The 13046-nt window shown below is 32.2% G+C and overlaps 2 protein-coding genes across 2 annotated transcripts; one reads left to right on the top strand and one right to left on the bottom strand.

The window, feature by feature from the left end:
- Positions 1 to 1009: 1009 nt before the first annotated feature.
- Positions 1010 to 6132, bottom strand: LOC110409895 (dolichol-phosphate mannose synthase subunit 3-like). The gene is made up of 5 exons (XM_089785798.1): positions 6081 to 6132; positions 3074 to 3199; positions 2216 to 2256; positions 1873 to 1980; positions 1010 to 1507 (listed from the first exon to the last, which is right to left on the bottom strand). Exons 1-5 carry the CDS (start codon positions 6130 to 6132, stop codon positions 1448 to 1450), a joined length of 387 nt encoding a protein of 128 aa, XP_089641924.1. The 3' UTR covers positions 1010 to 1447.
- A 4-nt stretch (positions 6133 to 6136) lies between these two features.
- On the top strand, positions 6137 to 10553 carry FHA2 (SMAD/FHA domain-containing protein). Its single transcript, XM_021419345.2, has 3 exons — positions 6137 to 7176; positions 8879 to 9045; positions 10137 to 10553. Exons 1-3 carry the CDS (start codon positions 6489 to 6491, stop codon positions 10344 to 10346), a joined length of 1065 nt encoding a protein of 354 aa, XP_021275020.1. The 5' UTR covers positions 6137 to 6488; the 3' UTR covers positions 10347 to 10553.
- Positions 10554 to 13046: the final 2493 nt, after the last annotated feature.

The following is a 13046-nucleotide window of genomic DNA, read 5'->3' as shown; positions in this document are numbered from 1 at the left end:
AAAGTCTATATTTATATACCTAAGATCCATCCTATCTTTTATTGATATGAGATCTATGACATAAGGTACTTTGACCTTTAATTTCCTGCCTTACAAGATTCTTGTATGGTAAAAGAATGCGCATCTATGTGGTTTATCTTTGTACAATACTTTACTAAAATCAACAGAAATGATAATAGTGGATGGTAAGTGACAACTATTATTATTATTATTATTTATCTAAAAATCTTCACACATGAAAGAACATGCGATAAGGACTTTTTTCTTGTAGCGCATACATGAGATGGAGTAAGGTGTGGATGGAGATAACATGTGATACATAATGATTGCATGTGCATGCAAATGTTTAAGGTTTATGGAATTAAGATTTTGAATATCCATATTATTTTAAAAAAATAGAGAAGAAACCTTGAAAGCCGTTTCCTTTTCTTTTTCCCTATAATATATGAAAAACATTCCATAAGGCTACAGAGATTGTCACAATTCACAAACGCAACGTGGGAAATGGGGCCATAAGAACCTTAAAATACTGATTGATAATGACATTGACCCTTCAAGTCCAACTGTTGAAAGTTGAAACCACGTCCACCTGTCCTGACAGTAATATGGCCCAAAATAATTTATCGGTCCATTCGATTATATATAAGTAAAATCCGAATCTTCACTTCCAAAATGCCTACCTCCACTATCAAGAATAAACCCAAACAAACCATTTCTTTTACGATTTTGGGTACCATGGCCTAATCGATTTTCAATATGTTGATATTACTAGAGCTTGGTGGTCACTGATCACTATTCAATGCATCATTCCTAACAGAACAAAACAATCCATCCACACAAAAAGCACTGTGGGATCATCAAGGGTGAAATCCAAAGGTTTCCAGTCTCCACACTCTGCAGTAACTAATTGGCAGTATATGTCATTTCTACTACCATAAATTATAAGAAAAAGCCCCCTCTTAAACTAACTTTATCATTGGTGTCTGACCCTTGAAAATATAGATTGCCATGCATAAACACGTCATTTTGCACCATCCTAACTGAAAGATGGAGATACATAAACTTTGTCCAAGACTCCATTAAAATGTTTTGATGAAATAAAAAAAAAATTACATCCGCACAGCATTCTCACTCTCAAGCTAATACGTTCCACCCATTCAATAGGCTAAATTAAGGGGGAGACTACTTAACAGCTATGATAAACACCAAAAAATTGGATGTAGCCTAACTTTGGGATCCAGAAAAACAAAAAAGGTGAATCATATCTTTTACAACATTTTCCTCAAATATTGTTAGACAAAATTCTTCTACGAAAGTTATGTAAGCTTTGAAGTTAGTTCCCAATCTGTAATTCTCCTCCGTGGACCAAAACAGCAATCCATTGGAAAAGCTCACAGCATTTTTGCTCTAAAACTTGGAACCAAGAAGAGAAATTAAAAAGCAACCATCATGCAAAACCAACATCAACCCCCTTTTGATTCAGAAAGACCTTGGCCTCGGCAATATCCTATAGAATATAACACATATTTATGGAACCGCAAAAAACAAATCACACCAACAAATTCAATCTCATAGTAACACAAATTATGATAATTCTCACCACAAATTTATTAAAACTTTTTAAAAAAGTGTTTATGAACTGCAGAAATACAGTCTCAGATTTCTGTTTAGCAGATAAAAAAAAATTCAAGTCCCAACCATATTAGCAAATACCAGCCTGCTCAAAAGCATAAGGGAGAACAAAAGGAAAGGAAAGGAAAAGGCAAAGGAATTCATCACTAATTACCCATTTAGTAAATTTAACACTTAAAAATAATAATTACCTAAAAGTCTCCTCAGCTGATCAGTTATAAAAAATGAGAAATGAAATACCTGCTGCAGCAGCAATGCTTCTTGGGGACAATTTGGGAATCGCATTAGACCAACTCCAACCACTAATAAACCATAGCATCCAAGTGACACAATAGAATAGATAGGCAGCTGGAAAAAAGTTACAGCAATGGTGCAGAGTAAGTGGTTTGGTGGATGGTAGTGGTTCAAATGTTCACTTAATTTGGGCTATCTAAAACTGAAACTGTTTAGAAATAGGGTATTCAAAACCAAAACACAAAACTGCTTAAAAATAGGGTACTCAAAACTAAAACAAAATTGTTTAAATTTCTTATCCTACTAACCAAAACCTATTTGATCCCGATTATTTATAACAGTTAATTACCCGAAACCAATTATTTTGACGGATATCTGTCGCAACCTGACCTGCTTAAAAAAATAAAGAAAGAGCCTATAATATTACACAAAAATAAATAACAAAAATAACATGCTACTAAATTTTATAAAATAAATTCATCGATAACAATCAATAATAATTTGTTTCTTACATAATACAATAGCCTTTGAGTTCATCAATCAAATTACTATAAAAAAAACTAAAAAAAGGTTTTCTTATTCATTAAGCAGGTTTAACAAAGCGAGATTTTAGCTAAAGGGAGAAACAAAAAAGCAACTAGAAGGCTCTTTACTCAAACACTCAAGACAAGGCACGAAACTGAATACACAGGCATACAACAATAAATCAACAAAGTATTTATTCCCATCAGAAGGGATAGACCAAAAAAGATATTATCATTGTTATTCCATAATAATGGAACTCAAAGCCCTCGCGCAAAACATCCCGAGCATCAGCTGGCAAACACACGTAGAGGGATCAATTACATTTCTCAAATCTAAGTTACTTAGCTAAAAGCCTAAAACCAATAAATTGAATCCAATAGCAAGCAAAACTAAAACCCACATAAATGATGAAAAAAGAAAAGAAGCAACTGAACGGATCAAAACTATAAACTGTCATAATTTTCAAAAAAGTAAAACTATAAACTGCCATCAGAGGGATATCGAATTAAAATAGTTTTTTCAAAGTCCCATTTAGCTTTTGCATCAAATGGAACTCAAAGCCCTTGCGCAAATTTCCCTAAAAACATCACTTGGCAGTTTCAATTTAAGATTTTTTTTTTTTGCTGAAGTAATTAAACAATCAGACCAAATAACGAGAAAATCAACTGATGAAAGAGCATACCTGGAACTAAAGCACGACGAGGAAGAATCGCAACCAGAGAGAGGATAAGAGTCACAGGGGACGGCAGCCGAAAAGAGGAGGGAGAAGAGCGAACAGGAAAACAAAGGCAGAAAGAAATGTCTTTTACTTTTTACCTAGTTATGTACGGCTACGGGGTTTGGGTCATTTGGCCTTTAACGAAGGAAGGAATTTCTGTGGTTTGTCCGCTTCAGGATTTTGCAGAAGGCGAGATCTGATGCCAGTACGGTGTTGGTTTCGTATCCTCTTTCACGCGGCTGGGCGAGACGCAGGCAGCCCCCGAAAAGAAGGTAGGCTTAATATAGGGGAAAACAAGTCAATTATCCATCCAAATTAAATGGATTTGGTTTAAATTAAAATGTTTGATTTAATTAGTTTTTTTTATCTATTTTCGATTTTAAAATTTTTAAACTAAATTGATTAAAAAATTAAATTAAATTGTTATACATATTCATATTTATAATATTATATATATTATTTTTAAATTTACATAAAATATAATATGCATTTAATATTTTCATTTTTTATTTTTATTTTTTATTTTTTTATTTCTTATATTTCTTTTTTATTTATACATTTTAGAGATGTCAAAAATTGAGATTATGAATTCCATTTCTGTTGTTGATTATTGATGAGTGAAGAGACTAGAAATGTATTCTTTACACTGCAATTGAGATAAACGTTAAATTTTATAACTTTTTACATAATTTTTTATTGTTTATCTTTTTTTGCTTTGTTATTAAAAAAATTATATTAATTAGTTTTTTAGTTTCTTTCAATTGTTAGATAACCTATGTGAGTGAATGTGAAGAACCAAGTCAGAAGAAGATGTAAGTTGATAATTTGCTATGGTTAATAGTCTTGTACTAGATAGTTTTATTTTGTGAATGCTTATATTATTATATTTAACTTTTTGTTATGTTGAATTTTTAATGATAATTTGATGATTTATATAAAAAGACATAATTATGTGAGTGAAAGAACAAATATTATGTTTTTTTATATTTAGATTATTTGTATATTTATAATTATGAATAAAGTTTATAAGTTTTAATAACGTAATCTGTCAAAAAAATAATAAAATTTGATCCATTGGTCTAAAATTGAACCGATCGAATTAATTCAATATTTGGTCAATTTGATTTTTTTTATATTTAGTTAATTTTTTAAAAACATTTAATCTAGTTGATTTTTAGATATGACTGATCAAATAATTAAAATAACCTATTTGCTCACCTTTAAGGAAAACTAGAAGGCACCAAAGTCGATGTGGTTGACTTTGGGCTTTAATTGGGGCACACAAAAGTTGGCCTAAACACCTAACCTTTAACAGAATTTGAAAATCATAATTCGAAACAATGTTCAAAATAATGTTTTCTAAATAATTGTAAAGCTAAAATGTCATGATAAAAGTATGAATAAACTAATTTAGTACTTAGATAAAGAGTCTCATAAATTGTAGTACTTAGATAGCCTTAAAATATCTCAAATGCATATACAAGATTTATGAAAAGCCACTATCTGAATTTCTTGCATGCTTGATCAAATCATAATTTGTAAAAATGTTAAAAATGGAATGAACAAAACAATGCAGCAAGTAACCGACATTCTTTCAATTGGATTAAACATATTTAAAACATTTAGACCAAAATCATCAATAATAAAGATAATAAAATACAAATGGGTAATCTCAATAATGAATTGTTTCAAAATGATTTCAAAATAATTTTAAATTTTAATGGTCTCCTATAACAAGCCATGGTCACACTTAACTAATCTGACATAAATCAGAATCAAAACAAAAACCATAGTTAACATCAATGGCATGGGTTAGAAGCAACCAATGGTTGCATGGAACAATATCACAAAAATCACTATCTTGTAATTGGTTGCGTAATTTGAAACTAGCTTATAATCATAAAGTACATGTCGATATGACCAACATTTAACTCTCATTGACAGGGTTAAAGCATAGCCGTACTAAGAGACAAAACAAAACGCATTTTCAAATTACTTGGAATATACAATGCAATATTTATCCACTTGTTACAAAACAGATATCATATAAAGTCAATTTCATATGTTCAATTCAAGATGTGTTATGCAAAATCTCATAGTATCAAAAATAGATTTGCATATATTGAGCAAAATCATATTTGAAAACAAATATTCAAACAACAACTTAAACATTACGAATTTAATTAACTATATCGGTTTGTCCATGAAATTTAATAAAAGTTGCTTGGTTCCAAAACTATTCTAATCTTACAATTACTTTTAAGTATATATTTTATCAGTTTATATGAACAAAGGTATATATATTATAATCAATAATTTTATAAGCTATAATTTTTGTAACATTAACATAAAATAAAAAGTAAATATGTTTATATTTAAAGTATATATACTAAAAGTATATATACAATAGTAATTATATTCTTTTTAAATGAACACAATATATAGAATATATGTATTAAAAGTTATTACTAATTAATTAATGATAACAGTTTCATAAATTAATTTAATTAATAATATAAATTTGTTTTAAATTACGTGAAATTAAAAACTATATATATAATCGAGTTTGAGTATCAGGTATCCAAAGAATGGCACCCGAATCTTACCCAAATCGATACAAGTAGTGAAATTACTAGTCAAATCCTATCCGAATTCTATATAACTAAGTCAGGTACTCATAGATATCTTGTAACAAAGTAAACATTGCCATCCCTAAATTTGATTATGGATGCTAGATTTGGTGCTTTTGTAATTGGATCTGTTCATGGAGTGCTAAATCCATGCTTCTTATTACCAGATCTGACTGTGGAAGTGTCAGTTTGTCTTCTGATGGTGGAGAAAATTTAAAGAGAGAATGAGAGACAAATCCATAGAAAAAGAAAAAAAATAATTTTATATTATATAGATAATAATTTCTAAAATTAGTTAAGAGCATTTTTGTTCTAACAACTTTTTTATTCTATCCTAGCACAATCGGAATAGGCATCATTGATGGAGGGGCTCAAGTATGAGCACTTGGACATCTCTTTAGACGATCATTTTTAAAAGATCCATAGACCAAACAACATCATAAAAGAAAATAAGAAATAAGAGAGAATGGAATAAGTATTCCCCATTTCCCTCACCAAACGTTAAAATAAAAATAAACCTGGACACACCCCCCTAAAGGAAGTTGAAAGAAATTGAAGTCGACTAGAAAGTAGAAAGCATCCAAGCTTTCCCTGTAACCAAACACCCCCTCATACGCAGAAGAAAATGAGGAAACTGTAAATATCAGGACAAATTTCCTGAAACCCGGACACCCTTTTTAGAGTTTCAAACAACCTCCCTCGTCCGCCAGTCGATCAATCAATAATTCAATTGAAAACCAAAATCCACGATGGGCACCACAGGTGGGAGCGACGTGGAGGCGGGGTTCGCTAAGCTACAAGGCGAAGACTTCGAATATTACATGCAAACCTATTCCATTATGCTCGGTCGCAACTCCAAGAAATCCTCCGTCGATGTCGACTTAGCAAGCCTCGGCGGTGGCATGAACATCTCCCGTCACCACGCTCGCATCTTCTACGACTTCACGCGACGCCGTTTCGCACTTGAAGTCCTCGGCAAAAATGGCTGCCTCGTCGAAGGCGTCCTCCACCTTCCCGGTAACCCTCCCGTTAAGCTCGATTCCCAAGACCTCCTCCAAATCGGCGACAAAGAATTTTACTTTCTTCTCCCTGTGAGGAGTATTCTCGGTGGACCCCTTGCGCCTAGGCACTATGTTTCGATTTACCAGACTGCTGGGACGGGGGCGGGGGCTGCGGCTTCGGCTGCGGCTGCTGCTGGTGGGGTACCGCATCATGGTTTCCATGGCGGGGCGGAGACAGGGAGGACGGTGGGTTCCGTGGCTGGTTCGGCGGTGGCGGCAGCAGGGGTGAAGAAAGGTAGGGGAAGGGAGTATTATGAGGACGAGTATGGGGAGGAAGAGGATGTTGGGAGTGGTGGGAAGAAGGTTAGGAGAGAAGATTGGTACAGTGGGGCCGAGGCCGGGTCTGGAGGAAAGGCGGGGTTGGCCGGAGGATTAGGTTAGTAAAATTGATTATATGTTATTTCTTAAAGGTGTGTCATTTATGTGATTGCTTGATCAAATTTTGTTCTTTTATTTTGGGTAGCTGTGATTATGGAAGTTAATTTGCTTTGTAGAGTTTATGATTTTGTAAATATATAGTTTCTGATGTATGCTATGAATTGGATTTTATAGTTGTTTTGAGACTGGGATGGATTGGGATTATTTCTGCTTTCATTGTTGTCTGCAGAAGTATTCTGACTTTTGTTAGATAGCAAAAGAGATTTATCATTTTATCTCAGAAGATTGACAGATCTTGTTTTTTGTGTTTGAGCTCTGTTATCACTAGCCTGAACTATTTTGCTCCCTGATGTGTTCTCTCCGATGTTATTCTTCTTGGTGTTTTTTTGCTATCATAGTTACTGGCACTGGTTATTACTCGTGGTTGCATTACTCAAAATGCTTTGCTAGATTGAACCTGAATCCTTTCTGTTGGTGTTCTTCTATTTCCTAAGCACCATCCTTATCGTTGATTTCATGCTTTAATCTCTCTCATCATTTTCTATGAGTTTCCTGTTGTATTTCATCAATCACTGCAAATGTCTCTCGGGGTTTTGACCTCTGTTGCTATGTTTGCGGTTAATATGGTATTGTTCTCCTTTTAGTTTTCTTTCTGGCGCTTTGCTGGGAGTTAGTTGTAATTAAACTGTCAGCAGAGTCTTACCGTATTTTAGATTCTTTAATGCTCTAGATAAAAATAAATGCTGAATAAGATGTATGAAGTGGATGGAAGTTACTAGAGTTGACACCATTTACTTGGATTGAACTAAATTTAAGCATTATTATACCAGTGCTTATCCTTTTCCTCATTCTGCAAGCATCTAGAGAATCTTGATCTGGTTTTGGAGAATTTGCACTAATTCATTGGGTTATCCTGGTTCTGAGTTATTTTTTTTTGCTTTGCTAGCTGTTAAAGATACTCCTTAGGCGTTGCATAGTCTGTAGAACACCCAAAGCAGTCATCTTGAAGCTTTTAATGAAAGGAGTGATAGAGCCGCCATGGAAGAGAGAGGAGTTGATTATGTTTGGAAGTATTTATTACTGGATTAAAACTTTATAGGTGCTATAAATTGCCATAATTGGTCAGTTATGGTGGGCATAATTTTGGTTTTACGGCGTTTATTGTTATGTTTTGCAGCATTTGCTCAACCAGCATTTGCCTTTCTCACACTATTACAGGCTGTTGATTCTTCTTTTTCATCCGACTCTTTGTTATTAGCCTTATTTGCATAGCTTGGTATTTGTAAGTTTATGTCATCTTAACGTGGAAGCATACTAGTAGTACATCCTGCCCACTCCCTCTGAAAATAAGCAAGAATCTAGTACACAAGGTATATTTTCCAATTATCATGTAGTATATGAGTTTTAAGGTATACAGCTTATGTTAAATTAGCAATCCAGTGCTATCTTTATTCGTTTTATAGCAGTGAAATGATTTATCAGATTTGATGAAGCAGTTTCAATGTTTTCCGATACTCTTTCTCGCCTATCAGTTTTTCACCCTTGGGCATGAACTTCATTCCTTAATGCTGTTTGCCATTTAATTCCATCAGCATTTTTTCCTTTAATTTTTTACCTGAACTTAGTGACTAAAAGTACATCTCTTATTTTTACTTTTATGGGTAATGAATGCTGTTTCATTGGGATTGTAATATCTGCAGTTCCTGTAGAGAAGAAGGGAGAGGGAAGATCAAGAGTTGACCGCGAATCTGATAATCAACAGCTTATGCAGTTGGAAGAAAAGGATGTGGTGTCATCTGTAGCTACTGTGCTTTCTGATCTTTGTGGTCCTGGAGAATGGATGCCCATGGAGAAACTCCATGCTGAGGTTAGTTTTAAGCTTAGGGTGATCTGCATATTGTGCTATTTTAATTTTGAGCTTGTGAGCTTTTATCATTTAGTTTTAACTAGTATTTGTTATTATGTATGTTTCACATGAATACTTGTTTTTTTTTTTTTAAAATATAAATAATAATTATATAAAGATACAAATGTTTCTCAAATGTAAAGCTTGAAGTATAAATAATTGAAATTTTGTAATATTATTTTATAAATTATTCAATACTATTAGAAATAAGAAAATCATTTTTTAATGAAAGTCATTCAATGCGATTCGAATTCTTATTTACAGATTGTATAAATTTTAGTAATATTTATAATTAAAATTTTTTTTAAATGACAATTTAGAAATACGATTGATAAATATATCCATTTTCGTCACTCAAAATTTCTACCAACATCCATGTTTTTATATATGTTATAGATATATATTATTTCTTGCTAATGACACTTCACTTGACAGTAGCCTTGTGCTTTATTTTGATTCTCCCCTTGCTGATGTGCTTTGCCTTGCTTTAAAGACTTTGACATGGAAATAGTTTTCTTATATATGTTGCTCTGGAATTTTGATAGAGTAGGTGTGAACTTAGGATTGTTGTTATGTTTTCAAAGATGCCAAACGTATAAATGTATACTTTTTGAAAAAAGAGAAAAAGAAAAGAGTCCTTCTGATGAACTACCAGTAGTAGTGCTTCTGTGCTTTTTCTTCTTCTCATGTGCCTTTTTTTTTTTTCTCTGGAATTTAGAGGAGCAAACAAGTTTTAGTCAATTTGTTTATATACTGTAATGATTTAAAATCCAAAAACTATTTGTCTATTTCCACTCCTAGCTTTCAGTAGTTTTAAATGGCTACGAATTGAATGACTTGGTGGTGAACGTATCTTCTTAGCATATTTCCATTGGATGTCTGAAAGTTAACAAATCCTTCTAGAAGAACAATACACAGTTCATTGGGTAGTGTTTGCTTAAAGAGCTGTGCTTGTTGCAAGCTTTTTTTTTTTTTTCTCATTTTGTTCATCCAAGGCCTGTGATTTTGTTGCATGATTGCTTACTTTCTGTAATTTCACCTTTCCTGTTCAGTTGGTCGAACAGTTTAGTAATGTGTGGCATCACAGCCGAGTTAGAAGGTATCTTACATCTGAGGACTGGCCTGGTCCTGAATCGAAGGGGAAACCATGGTATGGTCTGCTTATGCTGCTAAGAAAATACCCTGAGCACTTTGTCATCAACACAAGATCCAAGGGCAGGATAACCCTGGAGTTTGTCTCTCTTGTATCTTTGCTTTCATAGAATAATTGTTAGGAAGATTCAAAAGGCACTATCCTTGCATGGTCATCCTACATGTCTTGTTTGGGAAGTCAAAGAAGTTGCAAAGTGTGGAATGATACTAATGTTCTAATTGTTGAGGGCCACCCATTTTGAGTTCTGAACTGGCTTGTTGGATAAATGTAACTGGATGGTATGAATTTGAGATGTATTGTTATCATTTGTTATTTAGTTTTTTGAGTTGGACTATAAACGGCATGCTCAAAATTATGCAACGGAAAGAAAATTAAAAACTTTAAAAACAAAACATACCTCCACCCACAAATCACCATGTTGATATTTTAATACATAAAATGACATAAAATCATAAAATCAAAAGTTAACTTTGCCAACGTTTTTCTAATTAGAATAGCAATCTCCTCAATGCAATCTGCGAACACCACAAGAAGCAAGAACTCTAGCCAATCAAGCTTTGGCCTCCAATGATAGTATACATGATTTCATTTGAACCTTTCAACAAATGAGGAAGATTTTAACTATGCTATTGTGCAAGCAAAAAGAGACAACGTTTGTCCCTTTCCACTTCTCACAAGGATGGCTGAAATACATACTTGAAAAATTACTTCAAAAATAATTTTTCTTTTTCACAAAGTAGGTGATAGTATGCAAAGAAAAACCTCTTTTTTTCTTTTCTAACAACACTTTTTCGTCATGTGTGAAAAAATAGTTTAATGTAATTTATATAGCTAGGTTAAAATTAACTTTAATTTTGCAAATAGGCCCTCCAACTTATAACACATTACAATATAGGCTCATGACTTAATTAAACTATTTTAATTAAGCCCAATAGAAATTAAATTGAAATAATTTCCTTAATATTATAGCAATTTCAGTATTATAATTATAACTATTTATATATTATGCCTAAACTTAATTAAAATTTTTTTAATTAAGTTTATAAAAGTTAATTATCTAGCATATGATTTAAGTCTAACTTAAATCATCACTCTTCTAGTTTAATTCAAATGTAATCATTGTGTGTGACCCATTAAGTTCCTAACATGTTAGCAATGGATTTGATTAACGACTTAATTGATTAATATAAATTTTAATTAATTAATTTACAATCAATTTTATAGACCAATATTATCATTTAGTAATACATCATGGCCACTCAGTTATTAGAAGAGTCCAAGGGTTCATTGACAATTTATTAGTGTAATGCATTCCCTCATCATATGTCCCAAAGATGATAAGAGCTTGGTATAATGTCTACTCTTATTGACCTCCATATTTATTCCTACCGTTATAGCATTAGCTTTATAGAGACTTATGAAACCTTTTTATAATCTCCAAACCATCTTGGCCAAGGACTTCAATAAGCTAATGTTAATTAAGAACTAATAAGATATGTTTTTTAAAACACTTGAGGTGATGATTCCTATCTTGACTACTCATCTTCCTTCACATACTTTATACTATACCTAAAAACTTCTTGTTTAGGAATCTTTAGTTAACTCGTAAGAATGAAATTAACGCATAGCACTCCACATATAAAACAACATGGGATCTCAAGTCTATGGAGTATTTACACAACGAATGCTCTTCAATTTTCTACCCACACAAGTATACATATCACAAAGATAATATAGTGATGAGTAGAGTGTCAATCCCATGAAAAATTAAATTTATTCTTACTATTAACTACTAAAATTAACACACCTTAATTTTGCCTAAACAATTAAAATTAAAATTAAAATTAAAACTAATAAACTAATAACTAAAACTAATGTAAAATATATCAGCAAAATTATTTTATTAACTTCTAGTAATCACTAGACCTAGATTATGATATCCCTCAATACTTCATCTGAATATTGTCTCTCTCTCTTAACTCAATTTAATGGATTAAATTACTAACCTAGAGTCCTAATTATTTGCAAGTCTCTATCGAATTTCTCATAAAAATAACTTTCCCAATAAATTTACTATATGTTTATGTAAATTAAATTGAAGAAAGATTCATTAAGTTTGTGCTCTAATTTTGGCTAAGTATGGCTTTATAGGTGTATGTCTAACCTATATGCAAATCAAATAACCTAATCAACTAAGTGCATTCGATTATGGACCATTTTATTCAAGGTCTACCTATATCTCTTTCGTCAAGGTTTAACCTAGATTTCCAATTCAATCTAATTAATGGCTAGGCAACTAAAAGCATTAATAGCAGAATAAAATAAACAACTTAAATTTATCAAACATAAGCAAAAGAAAGATAAATAAATCAGACTACGTATTGAGTTCAATCATAATCTTATATTAATGAATTAGTTCCCTATCAAGTCGCATATCATCATCAAATAAAATTTAAACATTAAAAACAAACCTAGAGAATACAAAAATAAAAAATAAAAAAACTCAAGAGTTGTATTCTTGATCTCCAATCTCCTTGAATCCATCGAATTCTTCTTAACTTTAATGACTTTGTGGCTTGACTCTTTGCTGTCAATCTGGTATTTCGTTCCCCTTTAAAACTCTTTAGAAATGTTATTTTTATGGTGTTTTGAAGTTAGGCTAAGTTGGGTGAAGAAAGAAGTCAATTCCAATCAAGATTTCCTCATCGGACTATGTGGGCCACAGCTTACTTCCTCCAAAGTTGCAGCCTTGACCATTTAAATAGTAAAAATCATAATTGTTCTAGGACTACTATAGTACTCCAAGTTT

This window comes from Theobroma umbraticum, unplaced genomic scaffold (assembly GCF_002168275.2).
Source record: "Theobroma umbraticum cultivar Fairchild unplaced genomic scaffold, ASM216827v3 scaffold_44.0, whole genome shotgun sequence".
NCBI lineage: Eukaryota > Viridiplantae > Streptophyta > Magnoliopsida > Malvales > Malvaceae > Theobroma > Theobroma umbraticum.
Note: the sequence above shows the minus strand (reverse complement) of the source record. Positions and strands in the feature narration are given on the sequence as shown.

Bases quoted from the DNA above. Each gene is read 5' to 3' on its own strand.
- LOC110409895 (XM_089785798.1), bottom strand. From the start codon at position 6,132: ATGTCCAAGTGCTCATACTTGAGCCCCTCCATCAATGATGCCTATTCC. The intron at 2,257-3,073 runs GTATGCTCTTTC...TTTTTTAAGCAG, and splicing joins TCGTCGTGCTTTAGTTCCAG to GTCAGGTTGCGACAGATATC. The intron at 1,981-2,215 runs GTAATTAACTGT...ACTTTTTTCCAG, and splicing joins GTCAAAATAATTGGTTTCGG to CTGCCTATCTATTCTATTGT.
- FHA2 (XM_021419345.2), top strand. From the start codon at position 6,489: ATGGGCACCACAGGTGGGAGCGACGTGGAGGCGGGGTTCGCTAAGCTA. The intron at 7,177-8,878 runs GTTAGTAAAATT...TAATATCTGCAG, and splicing joins GGGGTTGGCCGGAGGATTAG to TTCCTGTAGAGAAGAAGGGA. The intron at 9,046-10,136 runs GTTAGTTTTAAG...TTTCCTGTTCAG, and splicing joins TGGAGAAACTCCATGCTGAG to TTGGTCGAACAGTTTAGTAA.